We start from the raw sequence: 18,492 nt of genomic DNA on the forward strand, positions 1-18,492 counted from the left end.
GGTAAGTGCATATTTACATACTTTTCATATCTGGGCATGGGTTAAAGTCAAATATATTTCAATTAATACTTCCATAAACATTCAATGTGCATCAAAAACTGAAAGGGGGCTCTTGCTGAGAAGAGGGCAGGGTATTTAATTGCGATTACTTTTTGTGCGAAATATCGTTATTCGCGACGAGTTGACAGCGACATTTGGCAATGCAGTTGGCTCCGTTGTAGTTGTTGCTGTTAATAAAAATTTATGATTATTGTTTTCACATTTTTCATGTTGTCAATATTAAAAACATTATTTTTCACGCGAATTGCCGTCAATGGCCGAATATCGCAATGTTGGACAAGGATCGCTCGTCTGTTTTGCAGCGAGGAAATTGTTATTGAAATTCGTTGATGGAATTCGCCAAAAAATAACAGCAACAACAATTGCATGTAGAATCCATTCAATCGACTGGCCAGCACTCATAACTCAGCCTCAGCCTGGGCCTGAGGCTCGCTGCCTTAGACTCAACCGTGGAGCAGTGGAGGCGCCATTTGGACGGCTGTACAGGACACAAATCCATTCCATGGTGGCACTGGCATTTTCCATTGGCATTGTTGCGGGATTCGGCACAATTGTCAGGCAATAAATCGATGTGTGTAGGGCTGTAAATTTTTGCGGATGGCCGATGAAAAAGTGCATATTATGCAATTCGACAATACGCCAAACATGTCGACCTACGTACGCACCACACACACACACACACACACACACACTCGCACCCGCTCAGCTGCATTGCAGCGCAAACGGAAACGGAAACGCGCACACAAGTTCAGCCTCTTCTTCATCTTCGACGAACGCTGGACGTTGCGCCCCTCCCCTATACAACCGATTGCAGTGCTTTGCATATCAATGAAAATGCATAAATTTTTTTTCCTGGCCGCGTTGATTTTTTGGTGCACCCGACGGCTTGCGGGTTGTGGGGCTGCGCGGTGGCTGCGGGGTGCTACTTGCATTGCCCAAAAACGAAACCGAAACCGTCCATCAAGGAGCATAAATCAGTTTGGGCCGACGCGCTGAAAAAAATGGCCACACGCGAGGACCCCACCCACGATTCAGTACAGGATGCTTCACATTTGACAAAAAACGCAACAGCCCCCACGGCCACCTCCGGTTCCCGTTCCCCATTCCAGGACACGGCCGTGCAATGTACTAGCTCAGTTACACACTCACACCCACACACCCGCACACCCATTGATGAAACGTAATCCTCCCGAAAAACTGCACCATGCAAAAACATCGAAAATCCATAAAAATGCATCATAATTTCTTACCACGCCCCACTGGAACTGGATCATCATCATCGCGTTTAACAGCCAAATGGTTGACGCTGAACAAGTTCGAATCCCCACATTTTGTATGCCATGCACTAGGGGTACTCAGGCTGATCACAATATTCATATTTCGATTGGAAAGTTTACTATTATATTGATTGCAATTTTTATTGCTTATATATATAACTTATAACTTATTAATTTTCATCAATTTGGAATTTTCCCGTTTCTGTCTTCATAATTACTTTAAATTCTTCTCATATTTCACTTCGAAATTGTTTAATTATTACCAAAGCTGCCTTTAACCCGCTCGGCCAATTCTGTTGTCAGTTTATCCAATTATTAGCGTGATTCGCACATCGTTTTGTGGAGCTCCAATCAAGTACAATATTAAGTATATCTATTTCATATTTCTCTGCCCACTTCTGACTAACCCTGATGCATTATTTACCTGCCTGTGCCCGAATTTTGCAACATCCTGCGGAACTGATGGCCATCAAAGCCCGCTGCGTGACTGTGCAAGGGCTGAGCTGTTGAGTGCATGCGCGGCCCACCGGAGCAGCGCAGTTGACGCATGTCCTTGTGCGAATGTCCTGGCCGCATGTTAATAGATTTGCATTGGATCTGGTGCTGGTTCAAGTAGTGGTCCTGGTTCTGGTCCTGGCCTGCGAGCTGACGGGAATAACGTAGCGTATTCCATACGCCACTTGCTGTGGCATCTTTTCCGCGCGAATGCATATAATCACTGGCTGCCCGCCCACGCCCTCCCGCCCACACGCCCATTTTGGGCCGACTCTTTGTTTTCCTTAACGAATGGGCGACCGTAAATTTTGCTTCATTCATTGGTAGGATGCGTCGAGAGGTATTCAGAGGGCTCATTCCCGCGCCTCGTTTCGGCCGCGACGCAGTTTTCAATGTGCGCATCTGAGTGCATTCGATGCGATATGTTGCCGCTGTCCACATGTCATCCTTGCATTTATTTATTGAATTATGACTTTGCCGCTAGCCAAAAGGTAAAACAGGCTTCTGCCAACAAAGAGTTATGGCTTGTAAGCGAGCCAAGCCACCATTCGATGCTTTAATGCTGATTGATAATTGTAAACCTGCTGCCGAAATGTACTGCATTTGCTCTTCAGGCAAAAATGTGCAACTCTTCTTTTTTTTTCTGGCATGACGAATTTTGTTTAATTTATTTAAGAATTGGGGTATTCACAGCAAGTGGTTGAGAGTATAAAATGTTTAAAGATCAACAGTATTTTCATCTTTCACAAAATGTTTAGGCAATTTTTCTGTCAGCCTCTTTTTTATATGGTTAGTAAATAACTGGCAGTATTCAAAACTATTAGATATTACCAGGCGTTGATCATTTTTATAAGTTTAATAGTTTATATTAAGCTATCACTTTCACTTTGATTATATAGACGGAATTAGGTCTAGGTATATATACTAGGGTCTAGGGGTATATATACTTGGTAAAAGTGTCACATATGACTTACAACTAGAGTTAATATATATTTATATAATAATATATCTTATTTGGTTTACTTAAAAGCATAATTTAAGGACTAACTGAAAACTAGTTTCAATGAACTTTCTCTTAGATTATTAACTCAGAAAAATGAATAGCTGTCAATGTTTATTTTTTAGATTTTGAACATTAAATTGTTCTCCTTTTAATTTATTGTATTTGAACTGAGTTTTGTATGGGATTAAATGCTGTAGCTGATCAACTTCTCACACCCTCTCGCCGATGTCTCTAATGAAATAGATGTGCACATAATTATTTGTCTTTGTGTTGAATCTTCATTTGTTTCACGTTCGGCTTGTTTGCCTTTGGCCTGAAGTGAGCTACTTAAACATTGCACACAGACCACGACAACGACGACGGCAAGGTAGCACAAAGGGGAATCTGGCGTAGTTTCTAAGATTTTACCAGCTGGCAAATATTTGAGTACGTAAGACGTCGGCGTTGCCTTTTAATTGTTTCTAATTTCCATGTTGACACTTGAGCTGCAGCCAGCCTCACAGCCGCACAACTGCACCCTGTGTACCGGGATCTGTATCAAAACAGTCGCTATCTGGTGTTGACAGACCCCGTGGAGGCGGCTTCTAATTCCATTAGCCGCTTACCGGGGCTTACTTTCTTCTAGCCCCAACACCCCTGGCTGGCGTTTGATGTTGAGAAATGCCGCACACGACATGCATCCACATTCTAATTAGGAATATGTGAACATTTTTACTTCTAGCCCCAACCCTGTGCGGCGGCTCTTTGAGCTGCTTTTAGATTCTTTGGTTTTTGCCGAAAATTTACGACTTTTCATTAGGCATTCGCTTAACCTGTTGACTCGAGGCGCAAACAAAAGCACCTGCTACGCAATTCGAGCACGTCTCCGTCTTTATATCTAGTTATTTCTCCCCTTACATATATAATCAACAGCGGATCAGATCTATTTGTCTGCTAGCTATCCAATCTCCGTGCGTTTAATGAACGGCTTTCTATGGATTGTAAATGTAAATGGAAACAGTTAAAGCTTAAAAATCTGTTTGTTTTTATTATATTTCTTGAGAGCACTGTTTAGCGAACCATTTTTCAAGATCCTTCTGTGTGATAAATATTATATGTAACATATAAAAACATTAATCAACCTTTTTTGCTGCCAGTGAGGGGAAGTTATATAATTAAGCCAAAAGCTCAGTTTTTGAAGGATTAGTTCTGATCAAAAAATTGAGCTCGTGGGCATTGTTTTACTCGATCATTCACTGAAAAATTCTGTCAAATTCTGGCTTTCTGTCCACCTGTCTCGCAACAAATAAAATGTTAGGTTTATATATCCACGCTATATGTGGAATAAAGATTTCTTATGGAGTCATGTGAAGATCGGCTACAAAATATTTAGCATACGCCCGCTTGGAGCGATCGATCGGAAATATATCTGTTTATAAATATTACTAAAGGGCTCTTTTAAGCTGAGCGAGTATTACTCATTCGGGTGCAACCGAAGTGTTTTGTCTGAGCTGGCGGAAAAACTTTTAAATATACAATATCACCTAAACTTAGTCCATTTGATAAATTGACTCTACCTGCCGTGTTATAGCCTATCCTTGGATATTCTTGGATATACACAGATATATCTTTTACGGTTTTTGCAATATCCCTTCTTTTTGCACATACGTTTAATAGTTGCAAAAGTATTTCAATTTGGAATTCAAACTAGTTAAAATATAATTACTCTAACAATGTTTTCAATGGCTGGGCATTTGAAATACAAATTCATTTAATTGGCGGCACACATTTAATTGGGTAACCGAATAACCGAAACCAACGAGTCGATTTAAAGTCCACGCAAGTATTTAAAATAACGGCAGCTCATCACGATTGAGCTTTAATTCCACGTGACCCGCTGCCCGCTGCTGGAACTGCGATTCGGTTCACTTGGGCTCTACTGTGTTATTTGGATATTTTTGATATTTGTCACAGTTCGATGCACAGATAAGACCCCAAGGCGTTCCATGTGCTGCCCAAAACCGATGCCGCACTCTGACCAGGTTAGTCGAAAGCCCGCGCCGCATCGGTTTATTTGTTGCGAAGAGCCCAAAAATGAGTAGTACCTGTCGCGTAATACGCTCCTCGAATTTTCTGCTGCTGCTCACGGGCTACCAGATGCACTGGTTCGACGCCAAGCAGCAGCGCTATAGGATCTCTCTGCCCGGCGTAGTCAATGTCTTTGTGCTGGCCTGCGTCTATGCCGGCTGCTTTGCCCAGCACTTTCAGCCTTCGGCGTTGCTGAAGACGCTGCAGGATGTGTCGCCTTTTCTGTACGACCTAACCCGGCTACAACTCGTTCTGAGCATCAAGGTGTTTAGCTACGCCATTTACGCATCTGTGCGTGCTGTGGGCGTGGCAAGTGCACTGACGGCCTCGTTGCCAATGAAGAGCTCGCCGGGACGTCGCCGCGTCAAGAAGGAGCTCCTCGCCTATGGTCTGCTATGCTCCACGTTCGTGGTGCTGCTCTGCTTTGGCCTGTACATCGGCTATGAGCTGGAGTTTAAGCTGCCGCCGCTAAAGGATATCATGATTGGCTCAGCTCTGTTCCTGCCTCATCTTGTGCTCGCCGGCGCCTTGCGATTCTACAGCATATTTGCCTGGCTAGCGCGTGAGCGGCTGCAGCAGCTGCAGGCGGAAGTAGACGAGCTGCTGACCATTGGCCAAATGAGAACTGAAATGCAGCTGGTGTCAGGCACTAGTTCCGTGGCAGTAGCTGCAACGCCCTCCAGCATGGACAGCCTGCTCAGCCAGTGCGAGCAGCTGCAGCAGCTGGCAACGAACTTTGGCAACTTGTTCGAGTCCCTGGAGCACTCCCTGCTGCTGCTGCTGGGCATCAATGCCAACTGTTTGCTCTTTGGCGCTTACGCCTTTGTCTACTACAGCAGCACGTGGTACGTGCTCTTCGATGATCGCAGGCAACGCATCTTCTATGCCGGAAACGCATCCATCTACGCCTGCATTGGCTGTGACTACGCGTGTTTGCTGCTGGCGCAGACCCTGCTGGAGCAACAGGTGGGTATTGCCTCATCTGATCTCAGGGGTGGAAAGCCTTAGAACGTTTCCATGAAACGGCTTGCCTTAAGTTTCAGTTCATGAAACTGGTTTTCCAAGGGTGTGAGCCCCGCGTCAAATTCCCATTGATTTCCAATAGAACTATTCATTTTATCAACAGTTGTATTTAAGATATACATACAAATGTTTGATTTATTAGAAGAAGCGCACTTTTCTTACAAATATCTAAACAAACAGAAAAAAACTACTTCAGAGCCGAACTCTTTTTAAAGAAATATACTTCGGTTTAGGCCTAGGTTCGCCTGTTAAAAACAACAATTGGAAATCCGGGTTCAAGCTGGTTTGGTTTTTCTTCTTGCAGAGCATTCAGTTCTCGGAGAGACTGAGCACAGCTCTTGGCCAAAGAAATGTCCTGCCCAAGCGAATGCGTCGCATTGCCAAGGATATGCGCACCATTTTATCGAACTGCTTTCGGCTTAAGTTCCTCTCGATCTGGCGCTTTGATGTGGCCAACTTTACGCTGGTGGGTAAAAAAAGAAGTGTTTAAAATTTGGCTTTTACCCTTCATGCTTTCTTTGCCTTGCAGCTGCAATTGCTTCAGCTGCTAATTATAGCGCTGATTGTCATATATCATTATCTAAACGATGCTATTCAGTTGGCAAACGAACGTTTCGATAGCAACAACGATGAATAATACAGATGTGGACATAAAACATTAGCTAACTACCTGAATGTCGTGTGCTTTAACTATTATATTTTCGGTTAGTTTCCAGTTCGAGTTTCCACTCTGCCCATGTGAACTCATTTAAATTATCTGTATATGAAAACTTAATCTATAAATTTATTCGTTGCCCGAGCAACGAAGCTGGCCACAAATCACGATTAAGTTTCTAATAAAATTGTTCCCCAATCAAACTAAAATTTTGTCCTGCCTGGCTTGTTGTCTCTCCTGGAGATGGCATTTTTGTCGTAACAACAAATATCGTGTCACGTTGTCTAAAAGGAAAGTACCATTAAGCTTTCTCTTAACCAAAGTTGGGACTTGACTGTATAGGAACATAATGTTTAAAATAATGAAATAGGTGTATTTGTATATTTGGTATTATAATACAAAGGTTCTAAAAACCGATTTTATTCAGTTAAAGTTATTTAAAAAATTTTAAATAAAAAAGGAGTTCTAGGTGCATAAAAATATTATTCGATATTATGTTGATATCCCATCTATACTATTTTAGAAAACATTTTCAAGCCCCTAATTAGAATGTTTGGAATTTTGTTTAATTTCCTTCAATAAGTAAACAGATTTCGTTTATATCGAAAAATACTTAGCCATATATATAAATATCTAAAATGAGAATTTGGTCAAGGCTTATCCTGTCTTTTATTCTGGAAACTTAATTTTCATCTCTAAGACTTATGCCTGCTTATTTTCGGCGAAAACATCTGGATTTCTTATGTAGTAGGTACTCAGGCCAGGAATTCAACAAACATAAAACGGGTTTTTCATAAAGTTCTCACTCAGTCTGTGGGAGAGGGAGCACTTTCTGGTGGCAGGGATAAGAACATGCAACGCCGGCAAATGAACATAATTTGTGTTAGGAAATCTACATAAAATTTACTGTGACTCCCCCCACAAGCTGGCAACAGCAAGGCTTCTTCCACATGCACACACACTGAACACGCGCCAGGACCATGCAACAGTGGAGTTGCTGATGAGCAGATAAATTCATTAGGCAAAACCATGTAATTGTTCCACCAGGACAACGGGAAAGGCGACGCGACAGTGAGCCCCGATGGCGGGCTAAAACGGGTGCTAAAGCCAAACAAACAACAGCAGCGCCAGCCAGGCAAGGATATGCGGCCAGTTGGCCCAGCTGGCAGCAGTGCAACACGAGGCAACCAGGCAACCAGGCAGCCCAGCAGCCCAGGCAGATCTTAAGTTTTGCGGGGCTGTCGGCCGTCGCATCAGAGGCGGAGGCACGTACCGGCAGCTGGCTAGGAAGGTGCTGGCATGCGAAGCGTTACTAAATACAAATTAAACAAATCCATAAATAATGTTTAATAATATTAACAAGGATATTAGCAGAAACCACACACACACACGCACACGCACGCACACACACACACACACACACTTATTGCAATCAGTGTGACTGCGTGAAAATGCACATTTTGTGGTTGTGCCTCTGCTGGGCTTACGACTAGACGTCGACTTGTGTACTGCCTAAGGATACACGGGTGCTAAGACCACCTGGGATTTAAGTGGAAGAACTGGCTATCAATCGCAACTCCATCAGCCACTCGATCTTCAGCTTGTACGCCGACGTACGTAAACTACACTTCTGACATTGACCACTCGTGTAGGGAATTTAATAATTGTATTAGTGTAAAGCATAGAAGAAGACCTACGAACTCAAAAAGTATATATTCTTGATCAGTATAAACTGACGTTTCGATGTAGCCATGTTTGTCCGTGTGTCTGTCTTCCAAACATATTTGCAAACCGGAATCGGAAAACTATATTATATGGCTCCTGTTGGGACAATCAGTCCTAAATTAAGCGTTGGGAACAAAGTATTTGTACAACAGTCTTTTATTAAATTAGATCAAAATTAAAAGAAATCTCCAATTCGATATCGTTTTAAAAGGGGCGCGAAGTAAATTTTCGCTATAATAACCAAAAAGATATAAAAGTGAGCAGGTTGTCTATAGAGCTATTTCAAGAGCCCAACACTTCTATCGTCAGGTTTGCTAGCCCTTGTCACAATTTTGAAGCTAGAACTTATTGAGAATTATAAGCAAGGAAAATTAATTTGTTCTACAAAATTGTTTTCAGATTATAGCTATTCATTTATTCTTAATTAATTTGATTATTGAACACGTTCGTTTTTCCATATAGAAAAGTTTTCGGAAACTTTAGCTTAAACTTAAAATGGATGCTTATTTTCTTTATATACTCCAAAACTTTGTTTTGCATTCATAATTCAATTTAAAAAAAAATCGGTAAGGGATAAGTAAAGTTTTTCAACAATTAATGTGTTAATAACTTAGTTAATAAAAAAAAATGTACTAGAAATATCTTTCATTCAATTTATATTTTGAGTTTTCAGGAACTTGCTCTGATTTTAATCTCTTCTTATCTTTGCGATTTTTCTGTCTACCTCTTGAAGTTTTTCTGTCTGGCATTTGCGTTTTTTTAACGGCGGTTCCCTACCTCTCAGTCGTTTTTTTGAATTCGGATTATGTTCGATATTATTGGTAGGCATATCCATCGATGAGGAGCTCAGCTCCGAGGTGTGTGTGCTGGAGCCGTAGCTAGACGAATCACTGTCTGAGGATGAGCTGTTGCTACTGAACCTACGACCCTTGCGTGGAGCATGCAGGACATTCTTCATGCTGGGCCTATAGCCGCCTTTTTTGGGTGTATAGGATACTTCTCTTTGGGCTGCTTTAAGCTTTCGGTAGAGCTTGCGCTTGCAGGCATTGGCAGGTGACAGTGTTGTCGCAGACGAAGAGCTCGTCGAGTTGGTTGTGGATGAGTAATCGGGTGTGCTGCTGCTGCTGCTGCTGGGACTAGGGCTGCTATATTGGAGTCTCACCTGTCTACCCGGATCATTTGGCCATCGGCACCGGTCGTATAGCCGCATTGCCAGAAGGGGCGAGCGTTCCTTAAGTTGATGATCGGGCAGCTCGTGCTGATGCGTGTAGTACGGATCGGTGTCCAAGTCATTGAATTCCACCCAAGGCTGATGCTTGTGACGGCGCGCAACCGAGTTGCCCACTTTATAGCCAGCCTGTCGCATCATCTGCTTGAGACTTTGCAAATTTCTATCGAAGGAGCTTTCAAGGTCCGGCCCAAGCTGCGGCGGATAGCCAAGCCAGTCTGGCGGCGGCGGCAGCGGCAGCTCACTATAAATGTGATTGCCCATGGTGTCATACAAGGATGACGCCACTGGCAGGTTAACGCGCTCGAACATGACATAGTTGCCCAGATCTGTGCTTCCCGGATGCCTGAAGCGGCAGTTGTCGCCCCAAGTGCAGCTATTGCGCTGATAGAAGCGGCAAACAGGCAGCAGCTCCTCGTCATCGTCACCAGTAACCTCGCCATCCTCCAGTTCGGACTGTATCCGTAGGGCCGCCGGCTTCTTGTTGTTCCTCCTACTAATGTCAGGCGGATCTTTTCTGATGCCAAGCTGCTTCTTTCCAGCTTTCTCCAGCTTCAGTTGCAGTGAGCTTTTCTCAGACAAGCCTAATGAAGGAGGTGTCTGGCAGAGAAGTTCCTTTTTAATCACGCGTATATCACGCGGCTTGATATCCGTCAAGTCAAGGCACGGCGACTGAGGTTCCACTTTAACTGTTACCTTCGGTTTATCTCTAGGAGTCGACATCATTTTGATATGGCTCAATGAGGCCTGTTGACAGCCAGTACACAGATAATTCTTCGTGTACCCAAATTAACAAACTCAAACTTGCATGGCAAAATATTAGGGGGAAACGTATCTACTCGATACTATCAAGTTGCATCTGATTTGTTATCGATGCTCGATAAGCCGATGCTGCAGCGTTGCCAGAAAGCTTCATTGGCTCAAATTAGCCAATTAGTTCAAGATGTATATATTTATAAATATATTCATAAATGCCTCTATTATTCTTTATTTAAATAATTTATGAAACTTCCCGAAACTTCTATCTCTATCCTTCTCTCTCGCAATTTTATCACAATCATAAAGCCAGAAAGCTTTTTGATCAGAAAAACTATTTACTAATTCCAATTAGCCAATTAATTCGATGACTTCAATGAACTATATTTATTTTTAAATATTTCCATAAATGCCTCTATTATTATTTATTTTATTACTTTATGAAGCTTACCGAAATTTCTCTCTCTTTCGCAAATTTATCACAATCATAATCATGAACTTATCATTGCGGACATAGTAAGCCACATAAATATTACATTTCTTAAATAAACATATAGAAAAATTTATATAATGTCAAAATTGGAGCAAATAAATTTGATGCTTAGAAAATCCGTGTACATGACTGTGGCCCACTTGCGAGATATACTGATTCTGCCTCTTGACACACTAGTATTGGTGACAACAACAATTTTGCTGAAGATATTTCAAAAAGTTTTCCTCTGTTTCATTGGAGTATATAAGGATGTGGACACAGCACTCCGAGAGGCAGAGGAAATCGCGCGATGCATTTGGAATGTCTGCATTAAATTGTTTGTTGTCCTACTAGACGATTTTTTCATTGTATCGAGAGCTGAATTTGGATATGTGGGCATACAATAAATCATATAAATGAAAAATAATAATATAAAAAAAATAAAACAATAGCAACAGTTACCTAATACTCAGACTGTCACGTAAGAACCGAAACCTGTTTTAAGCGACTTATGAACGTTCCATCAGTTTTCCGTAGATCATTTGGGTATAACGTGGCGTATACTTATTTGTATCCTCAGTGTGTATTGCCAGCAAATAATAAAGGGTTTCACAATTCCTTATTGGGATAACAAACACAATATGTAACCTAAGTACTACATTTAAATGCATATTAAAAAGCATGCGGCTGGCTTGCAAATTAGAGGCCCTCGGGCAACTCCATGGCTGCGGCCCGTGTCCCGTGACCGTGACTCCCCTGCTCCGAACGCGTCCAGCATCAATTTCCGCAAAATTGCGCCACTAAATTACCATAACGGGGCGGCAATCCTGTGCCTCCCGCCCGGTGAATAAGACGAGCGAAAACTAACGGAAACATATTACGCCAACTTGAGAAACCAAACAAAAAGGCGACAAGTGAGAGATGCGGCCAAGGACGAGACAGGGCCAGCAGCGACAAGGCGAGACAAACGCCGAGCCCCAAAAATCAAAAGGAAAAAAACTCCAAATAACCAAAAACAAAAGAAAAGGGAGCAGCGCGAAAAACGCAAACATCAGCAATGCGGCAGCCATTGGTGCTACCTGTTCCCTGTTCCCGAACCCCAGCTCCAGCTCAAGCCCCAGCTCCAGCTTTGAACCGGGTTCTTCAGTTTGTCCCACAGGACTTGTAAATAGCAACACGCAAACAAGTTAAAAAGTTCTGCTGTTGTTCTTCGGTTCGCTTCTTTATGCTTCGCCTGGCTCGGGCCCAACATAATCGTTTCTCATTTCAATGGCGGGGGCAACCGACCCCGACTCCACTTTCTGCTCCAGCTCCATTGCCTGCTTCTGCTGCAGCTCACCTTTTGTGCTGGCCCGCAATTTAGTTTTGAGCGTAATTTCTTTTAATAGCGCCAGTCGACAGATAAAATTCACCACACCCAAACACACACACGGACACTGACGTCTGCGTCTTGTAGATGTCTCGCGCCCAGTTAGAGCATTTGTCGAGGTGCTGAGGTCAAGGGGTGAGCGGGGGGGCGTGCGCGTCGCAGGCGGATATCGCAAGTAAATTGCTTAATTTTGGCCATGCCTTAGACTCACCCCCCTCTTGGATCAAGGCTTGGTCAGGGGGCAGTACCTGGCAGAGGCATCTCTTAGGCCCTGCTACTTGTTTTGTTTTATTGGGCCTTGGGGTTGCAGCTGCTAGTGTTGGGTCTTCGGTCTTCGGTCTTCGCTCGAGGTTGACGTTTTCGGGCATGACGATTTCATTTGCATTTTATGATAATTGAACTTCATAAATATGTCACGGCAGCATCTTAAAAGTGCCAACGGTAAGTACACACACCGTTTGTTGCCAGAGATAAATGCTATGGCTGCCAGGATCCCATTGTCCTCGCCCCCGTAACGTTGGCGGCATGTGCTTCATAATTATTTTGAAGTGTTGTCGTTAATTTGAAATACTTATGGGCGGCACGGGCTGGACCATAAACTGCTAAACAAAACTGGATTACGGTTACATTTTAAATATGCTAAATATATGTGGCATCCTTATGTATAACCAGGCTCGGGGGCTGCTCTTACAGATGATGATGATGATGATAGCCATGCCTGGAATATATTCAGTATATAGTAAGTAGCAATAGTCAGGCTGGATATAAGTGTTGCAACAAGAGCCTTATTAGGGAACAATTGGGAACAGGCAGAAACCGAATCTCCTGGGCCTCCTCACTTTCTTTTAAACGCATTAGCCTCTCCAAAATTAGGTCCCAGATTGGTTAAACTTCGGAACTGGATATAAGGGCACATATTATATATGAGACTGGGATCCAAGTCTTCTCAAAATGTTTTTTTTTCCACCAAACGTTTTTTCAATTCGGGTTTCAGCTCGTCGGTTTTTTTTTTCATTTTTTCGACTAGAGGATCTCTTCATTATAAGGAAAATAAATTCGATTTAAGGCTGGATTGCAGCCCCAGGTTTCTACTGGTTAAATCTAAAAATAGCTATCTGTTAAGTCAGATGACTCCGACTGCAATTTTCCTGATTACGTTTAGATTTTATTTCTTTATTTTTAACAATCGTTTTCCCCAAGAGGTATGTTAATTATTTAAGCGCTTACATTTTGGGGGACATGCCTAATATCTTCATCCATTCAAGCTGATGTATGCGGAAGTATTTCCAAGCGTCAATCATTTAGTCGCCCAACAGCCAAACCCTAACCCAGTCGAGTCAAAGCCGTTTAACACCTCATTAGAATCAAGACTCATCTACATTCCAGCGCAGGACCAACAGGATCCATTCATCTTAAGTGTGAGGTCACAACAGCAGCAACTACAACTATTCGGCGGCGCCATGAATAAAGTCAGGCATAAACAGGATATATGGCCACAAATCCCAGCGCCTTGCAGTGGCAATGAATATTAATGAGATGTCATCAGTCTTTCGTCAAATTAAAACGCACAGCAGAACGCAACGGCCCAGAACGGGAGGACTGCGTCTATGACTTCGACTCGAAACCCGGGCGGAGCGAGTCGGAGCAGAGCTTGTTGCTGGCGCACATCCTGCGGTAACTTTTCTAATTGTTGCCAACACACAACACGAATAAATCAGCCGGAAAACAGGCAGCCGCTGACGTTGGAAGGGTGCGATAGTCAAATGTCTCCGACTCCGACCCGTCTCTCAGTCAGATGCTGCCTGGCCGTAAGGAATTTTCGGCAATTTGTTTTGCACTAGTTGAGTATTCCATCAGCCGGCAAGGTGGTTGCTGGGTAAATCTCAACCCTTGAGCGTCACCTTCGCCGTCATACGTCAGCGTACTATCATCACGCTTGTTTACACGCATAATTATGTGTGCCGGATTCCGGGAATTCCACTTCCATTGCCGCCGGCGACAGCACCGCAAGTCAGCCGACATTGTTGCCTCCTCGCCTTGACATGCCGCCCCCCTCCTCACCGCTATGTACAGAGCATATCCAAGGAGCCAAAGCGCTTCTGGCTTCGTCTTGCGGTTTTGCCGGCTGCCTCAGGCGATTTAATGCCTCGTGACAGATTTCTCACTTGAACCCAAAATGACGGGCCGTGTCACAATTTGATGCTGATAATATGTTAATGAGGTTTGTTTATTTGATTCATATTCCCCTTGTCAGCTTGAAGCAACTTTGGGGCCAACTTTACAGCTGAGTCAGCTCAGGTCTCCCAGCACTTGTTGTTTACTTAAATCCAGCTTAAGTGGAAGTTAATCGCAGCTTTTGGACTTACACCACAGACATAATTGCATCAGTTGCTTGTGGCTCAATCTTATTTATAAGAAAACATTAAGTTGGTTTACAGTGTTATTGAGAGTTTTGTATGTGAAGGCTATGCTATATGCTATGTGAAGGCCCTTTGAGGTTAGTACGGATATTCACCCTTTTTCCGACCGTGCGAGTGATATTAACAAAATTAAATTTAGCTTGTGTTCACATGATTTTTTGTTTAAAATGTAAGCTCCGATTGATTAAAGGAATGTAAGCCCAAGAAAGAAATTTCAAAATTGTGTTAACTTTGAATATTCTGTCAAATACTGCAAAGTTTACATGAGTGCTTCGGTTTAATAAGAACCGAATAACGGAAAGAAATCATCAAAATTTCATTTATCAAACTAAATCGTAATTTATTTTCAAAAAAAAAAGGTAAGCCCAACATATTAGCCATACTTTCGCTCGCATTCACTGAACTGCTCGACTTTTGCAGTTACCATGATACGCCTTAAGCAAATCGAACCAGCCCAGGTCGAGGTACGCGCCAAGGACGAGGTTCGCGCCAGTTTCATCGTGTTTGCCGTACTCTGTGCTACCATTAGAGTGGCCCCATATTTGCTGCGCAAACTGTCTTCCTAGTTAGATGTACCCGATTGCTGTAGCCAGAGCTTGTTCCCTAAACCCAGTCACGACAAAGAGTCTGCTATAAACAAAAAATAAATTCAACTTAACATGCAAATAAATTAAAGAAAGCCTTAGCTGTAAATTATCCATTGTTCATCTAATCAATGTTTGCATAACTTGTTTATCTTAAGATTTTCAAGAGGAAACAGAGTGTAATGGCCCTGTTCATTTAAATGAATCTAAATATATATACCAAAAGGAGAGCATCGCTTTGATGGCTCGTCTCTTATTCAACATTGACGTATACCAGTATTTCATGTCTCGATTCAATGATTTGTCTTCTGAGTACAATTCGAAAAGGATTAATTTTTAGGCACATGCTTAACTCTTATATGCCTCTAGCTATTTTAAATAAAGGCGCCTCTTTAAACGCTTTATAGCCGTATGTATGTCCAAATGTGGCTAATACTTTTAATGGTTTATCTTTATATTCGATTAGATTATCTCCAGATGCAGAAATATATTCTGAATGTATGTAATCGAACTTATTATAGTATTATTCCTTTAATATTATAATTATTCCCATCAAGCTCATTATTCTTATATTATTATTATTTTTCGATATCTATTATTATTATATTTATGATTATCTTTGTCGATTACTATTATTATTATTATCTGTTATTAACATATTATTATATTTATGATTATCATTATTGTAATTTTTATTTATTTTTTCTATTATTATTTTTATTATTATTATTATAATTAACATTATAAAATTTATTTTTATTATTATTATTATTATTATTATTATTATTATTATTATTATTAATATTATTATTATTATTATTATTATTATTATTATTATTATTATTATTATTATTATTATTATTATTATTATTGTTTTAACTGTCACTATTGTTATTTATTTTGTAATTAATATAATCATAAATATTAATAGCATACATTTGGGGGCACTTTTTAAATCTTACGCTCACGCGAGTCAGCTTATAAAAGGACCAATAGTCAATAGACTTCCTTATAACATATTTATATGTTTATTGGCTCTTCTATATAGCTAAACCACGGATTTTAATGTTCCTCTAATATTCCAAATTCCATAGAAAATATTTGGGCACGGTTGTGCAGTTATGAGCTGGGCCCAACTTCTATTCCTGCAAAGGGGTGTGAAGCGGGCTGAGGTGGTGCGGCCTTATAGCCCCATTAGTCGTTGCTGATTCTGGCGTACATTATTTCTGGCACGGCACGTGTTTGAGCCACAAACAGATGAATTTCTGCAGTGGAGAAGCGACGACGAATTATGAGCCACTCAGCGCACTTGCGCGTTCCAAAGGAGCAGGGAGTAGGTCGGGATGGGAGCACGGCTGTGCTGGGCTGGGTTGGTTAGCTGGGCTCCTATGCCAGGAGGCTGTGCGCTAGCTCGCTCGTTCGCTCGCTTCCAACAACTGCAATTCGTCCTCGGGGTCTTTTTAGTGTTAATAATAAATAAACGTGGCTTGGCTGGAGGCGGGCACGCTGCAGGCAGCAGGGCGCAGGGCGCACCTTTGTGCTTGTGTGTTTGGACACCGGAGCGCATTTTAATGGACGAATGCAACGCTATTGGCCTCTTGCACCCGCCACCCGCCACTCGACACACCTTGCTCCAGCTGCATGTGTGACACACCGACTGCCCCCCACTCTACGTTCGACCCAAAGCTCGTGTCCGTGCCCATGCCCGTGCTGCTACGCTTGAAATACGGCATTTGCTCGTCCATCTTTTGATTTAGCACCGACATAAAAATGATTTATCAGTGACATTAAAATAATGCACACTGCGGCGCATTTTATGTGCGAATGGATTTTCGCGCCTTTTTGTTTTCGTCCCTGGCAGAATCCTCCTCATATTCCCCTTGGCTCCTCCTGCGTCCATTCCATCTCGTGCTCATCGCTGCTGCACATTGCATTTGAGCCTAGTCCGACCCTGGCATTCCCTCTACCCGCAAACAGCTGTCCGTCCGTCCTCTGGTCCGTCAGTCTTTGTATGCTGCCGTCAGCCAAATGTTTTACGGCCGAGGTATTTGTGACTCTGTGTGTGTGTGCGTGTTTGTGTGTGGACTAGAGCTCTGCACCTATCCGAACCTAGCCGGAGCTTCATAAATGTAAACTTTTATGCGATTATCGCGCTCTCTTTCTCGCTGCGTAGCTCGGCACATTTTGCAATGCGACATACACTGAAAATAATAATTGGACATTTGAAGGAAAATCCTAACTGTTCTTTATAAGAGAATAAATTCATACTTTTAACCGTATGGGATTGGTGGCTTATTGCATATGAGAATAAAAATTAAATTTTAAATTTTTAAATAAAATTTTAAATGCAAAGAAAACATATTGTTAAAAGTTTCCAACTCCTGGTAAAAATTGATTGATAATTAAAGTCTATATTTTAAATATTTTGTTAATGTTTTTCAAATTGCTCTAAATATGTGGAAAGCATTAAGCTGAGCTAGATTTTGTATCTATTCCAAAAAAATGTATATCTATATATCCTTAATGTAGCTCAAGTACTTTCGTATTGCAATAAATATGGCACTCGATTCTCTCAGTGTACTTTGTGCTATGTATTTGAAATGTGCCATAATTTGCACCCAGATGTGTGACAGAGCAGACGGGCCAGCGGGCTGGCAATCAACTGAGGATGCAGCTCGGCAGCCACAGAGCCCCAGTGAGGACAACATATGCCCTTATGGGGCCAGGAACTCATTAGAGCGGGCGTCGTGTCCATGTGTGTGTGTTTGTGTTTAATGAGGACTGCAGAAGCCAGGAGCAGGCGCAGGCGCTGCTGCACAGAGGAGCTCAGCAGCAGATATGAGACAGATACGAGGCACATGGACATGCATGCACATCTGCAGACGCCGCTGATTGCCCGGCAATGGACGCCGACCCGTTCCAGCCCGGCCAGTTGGCAGCGTCAGCATAATTTCCTGATGCTAAATGCCAAACGCAGAACGCAAACGGGATGAACGGGGACGAACAGCGAACAACAGCCAGCAGCCAGCAGCCAGGAGCCGAGCACTTAAGCCCATCCGCCGTTCTACTGCCATTCGACGACTGTCCACTGACCGACTGCCATTGCACGAGCTCGAATGGGAAACCGTGTCCGTGTCCGGGCTCGGGACTGTGACTGTGACTGTGACTGGCTGGAGGAGTGATAGCCTGCCTTGGTTGTGTCTGTTGTTGTTGTTGTTGTTTTTGCGGCTCTGTGTCATTGTCTCGCGCTGGGAGGGCAGAACTAAGACCATAACCATAACCAGAACTACGACCAACAGCAGGACGGGTAACAGGACCTGGGCAATTTAGAGTGGCGCACACACACACACCTGCTTTT

At 42.6% G+C, this 18,492-nt stretch overlaps 3 protein-coding genes across 3 annotated transcripts; 2 read left to right on the forward strand and 1 right to left on the reverse strand.

Moving 5' to 3' along the window:
- The first annotated feature begins 4,577 nt into the window (after positions 1-4,577).
- Positions 4,578-6,723, forward strand: LOC115759291. The gene is made up of 3 exons (XM_030700193.1): positions 4,578-5,903; positions 6,106-6,391; positions 6,455-6,723. Exons 1-3 carry the CDS (start codon positions 4,909-4,911, stop codon positions 6,560-6,562), a joined length of 1,389 nt encoding a protein of 462 aa, XP_030556053.1. The 5' UTR covers positions 4,578-4,908; the 3' UTR covers positions 6,563-6,723.
- Positions 6,724-8,774: 2,051 nt separating this feature from the next.
- On the reverse strand, positions 8,775-10,322 carry LOC115758805. The gene has a single exon (XM_030699582.1). The coding sequence runs from the start codon at positions 10,257-10,259 to the stop codon at positions 8,994-8,996; it is 1,266 nt and encodes a 421-aa protein (XP_030555442.1). The 5' UTR covers positions 10,260-10,322; the 3' UTR covers positions 8,775-8,993.
- Positions 10,323-14,826: 4,504 nt separating this feature from the next.
- On the forward strand, positions 14,827-15,243 carry LOC115759107. Its single transcript, XM_030699946.1, has 2 exons — positions 14,827-14,909; positions 14,971-15,243. Exon 2 carries the CDS (start codon positions 14,976-14,978, stop codon positions 15,114-15,116), a length of 141 nt encoding a protein of 46 aa, XP_030555806.1. The 5' UTR covers positions 14,827-14,909; positions 14,971-14,975; the 3' UTR covers positions 15,117-15,243.
- The last annotated feature ends 3,249 nt before the right edge of the window (positions 15,244-18,492 follow it).

This window comes from Drosophila novamexicana, unplaced genomic scaffold, assembly GCF_003285875.2.
Source record: "Drosophila novamexicana strain 15010-1031.04,08,12 unplaced genomic scaffold, DnovRS2.1 tig00000193-arrow-pilon, whole genome shotgun sequence".
NCBI lineage: Eukaryota > Metazoa > Arthropoda > Insecta > Diptera > Drosophilidae > Drosophila > Drosophila novamexicana.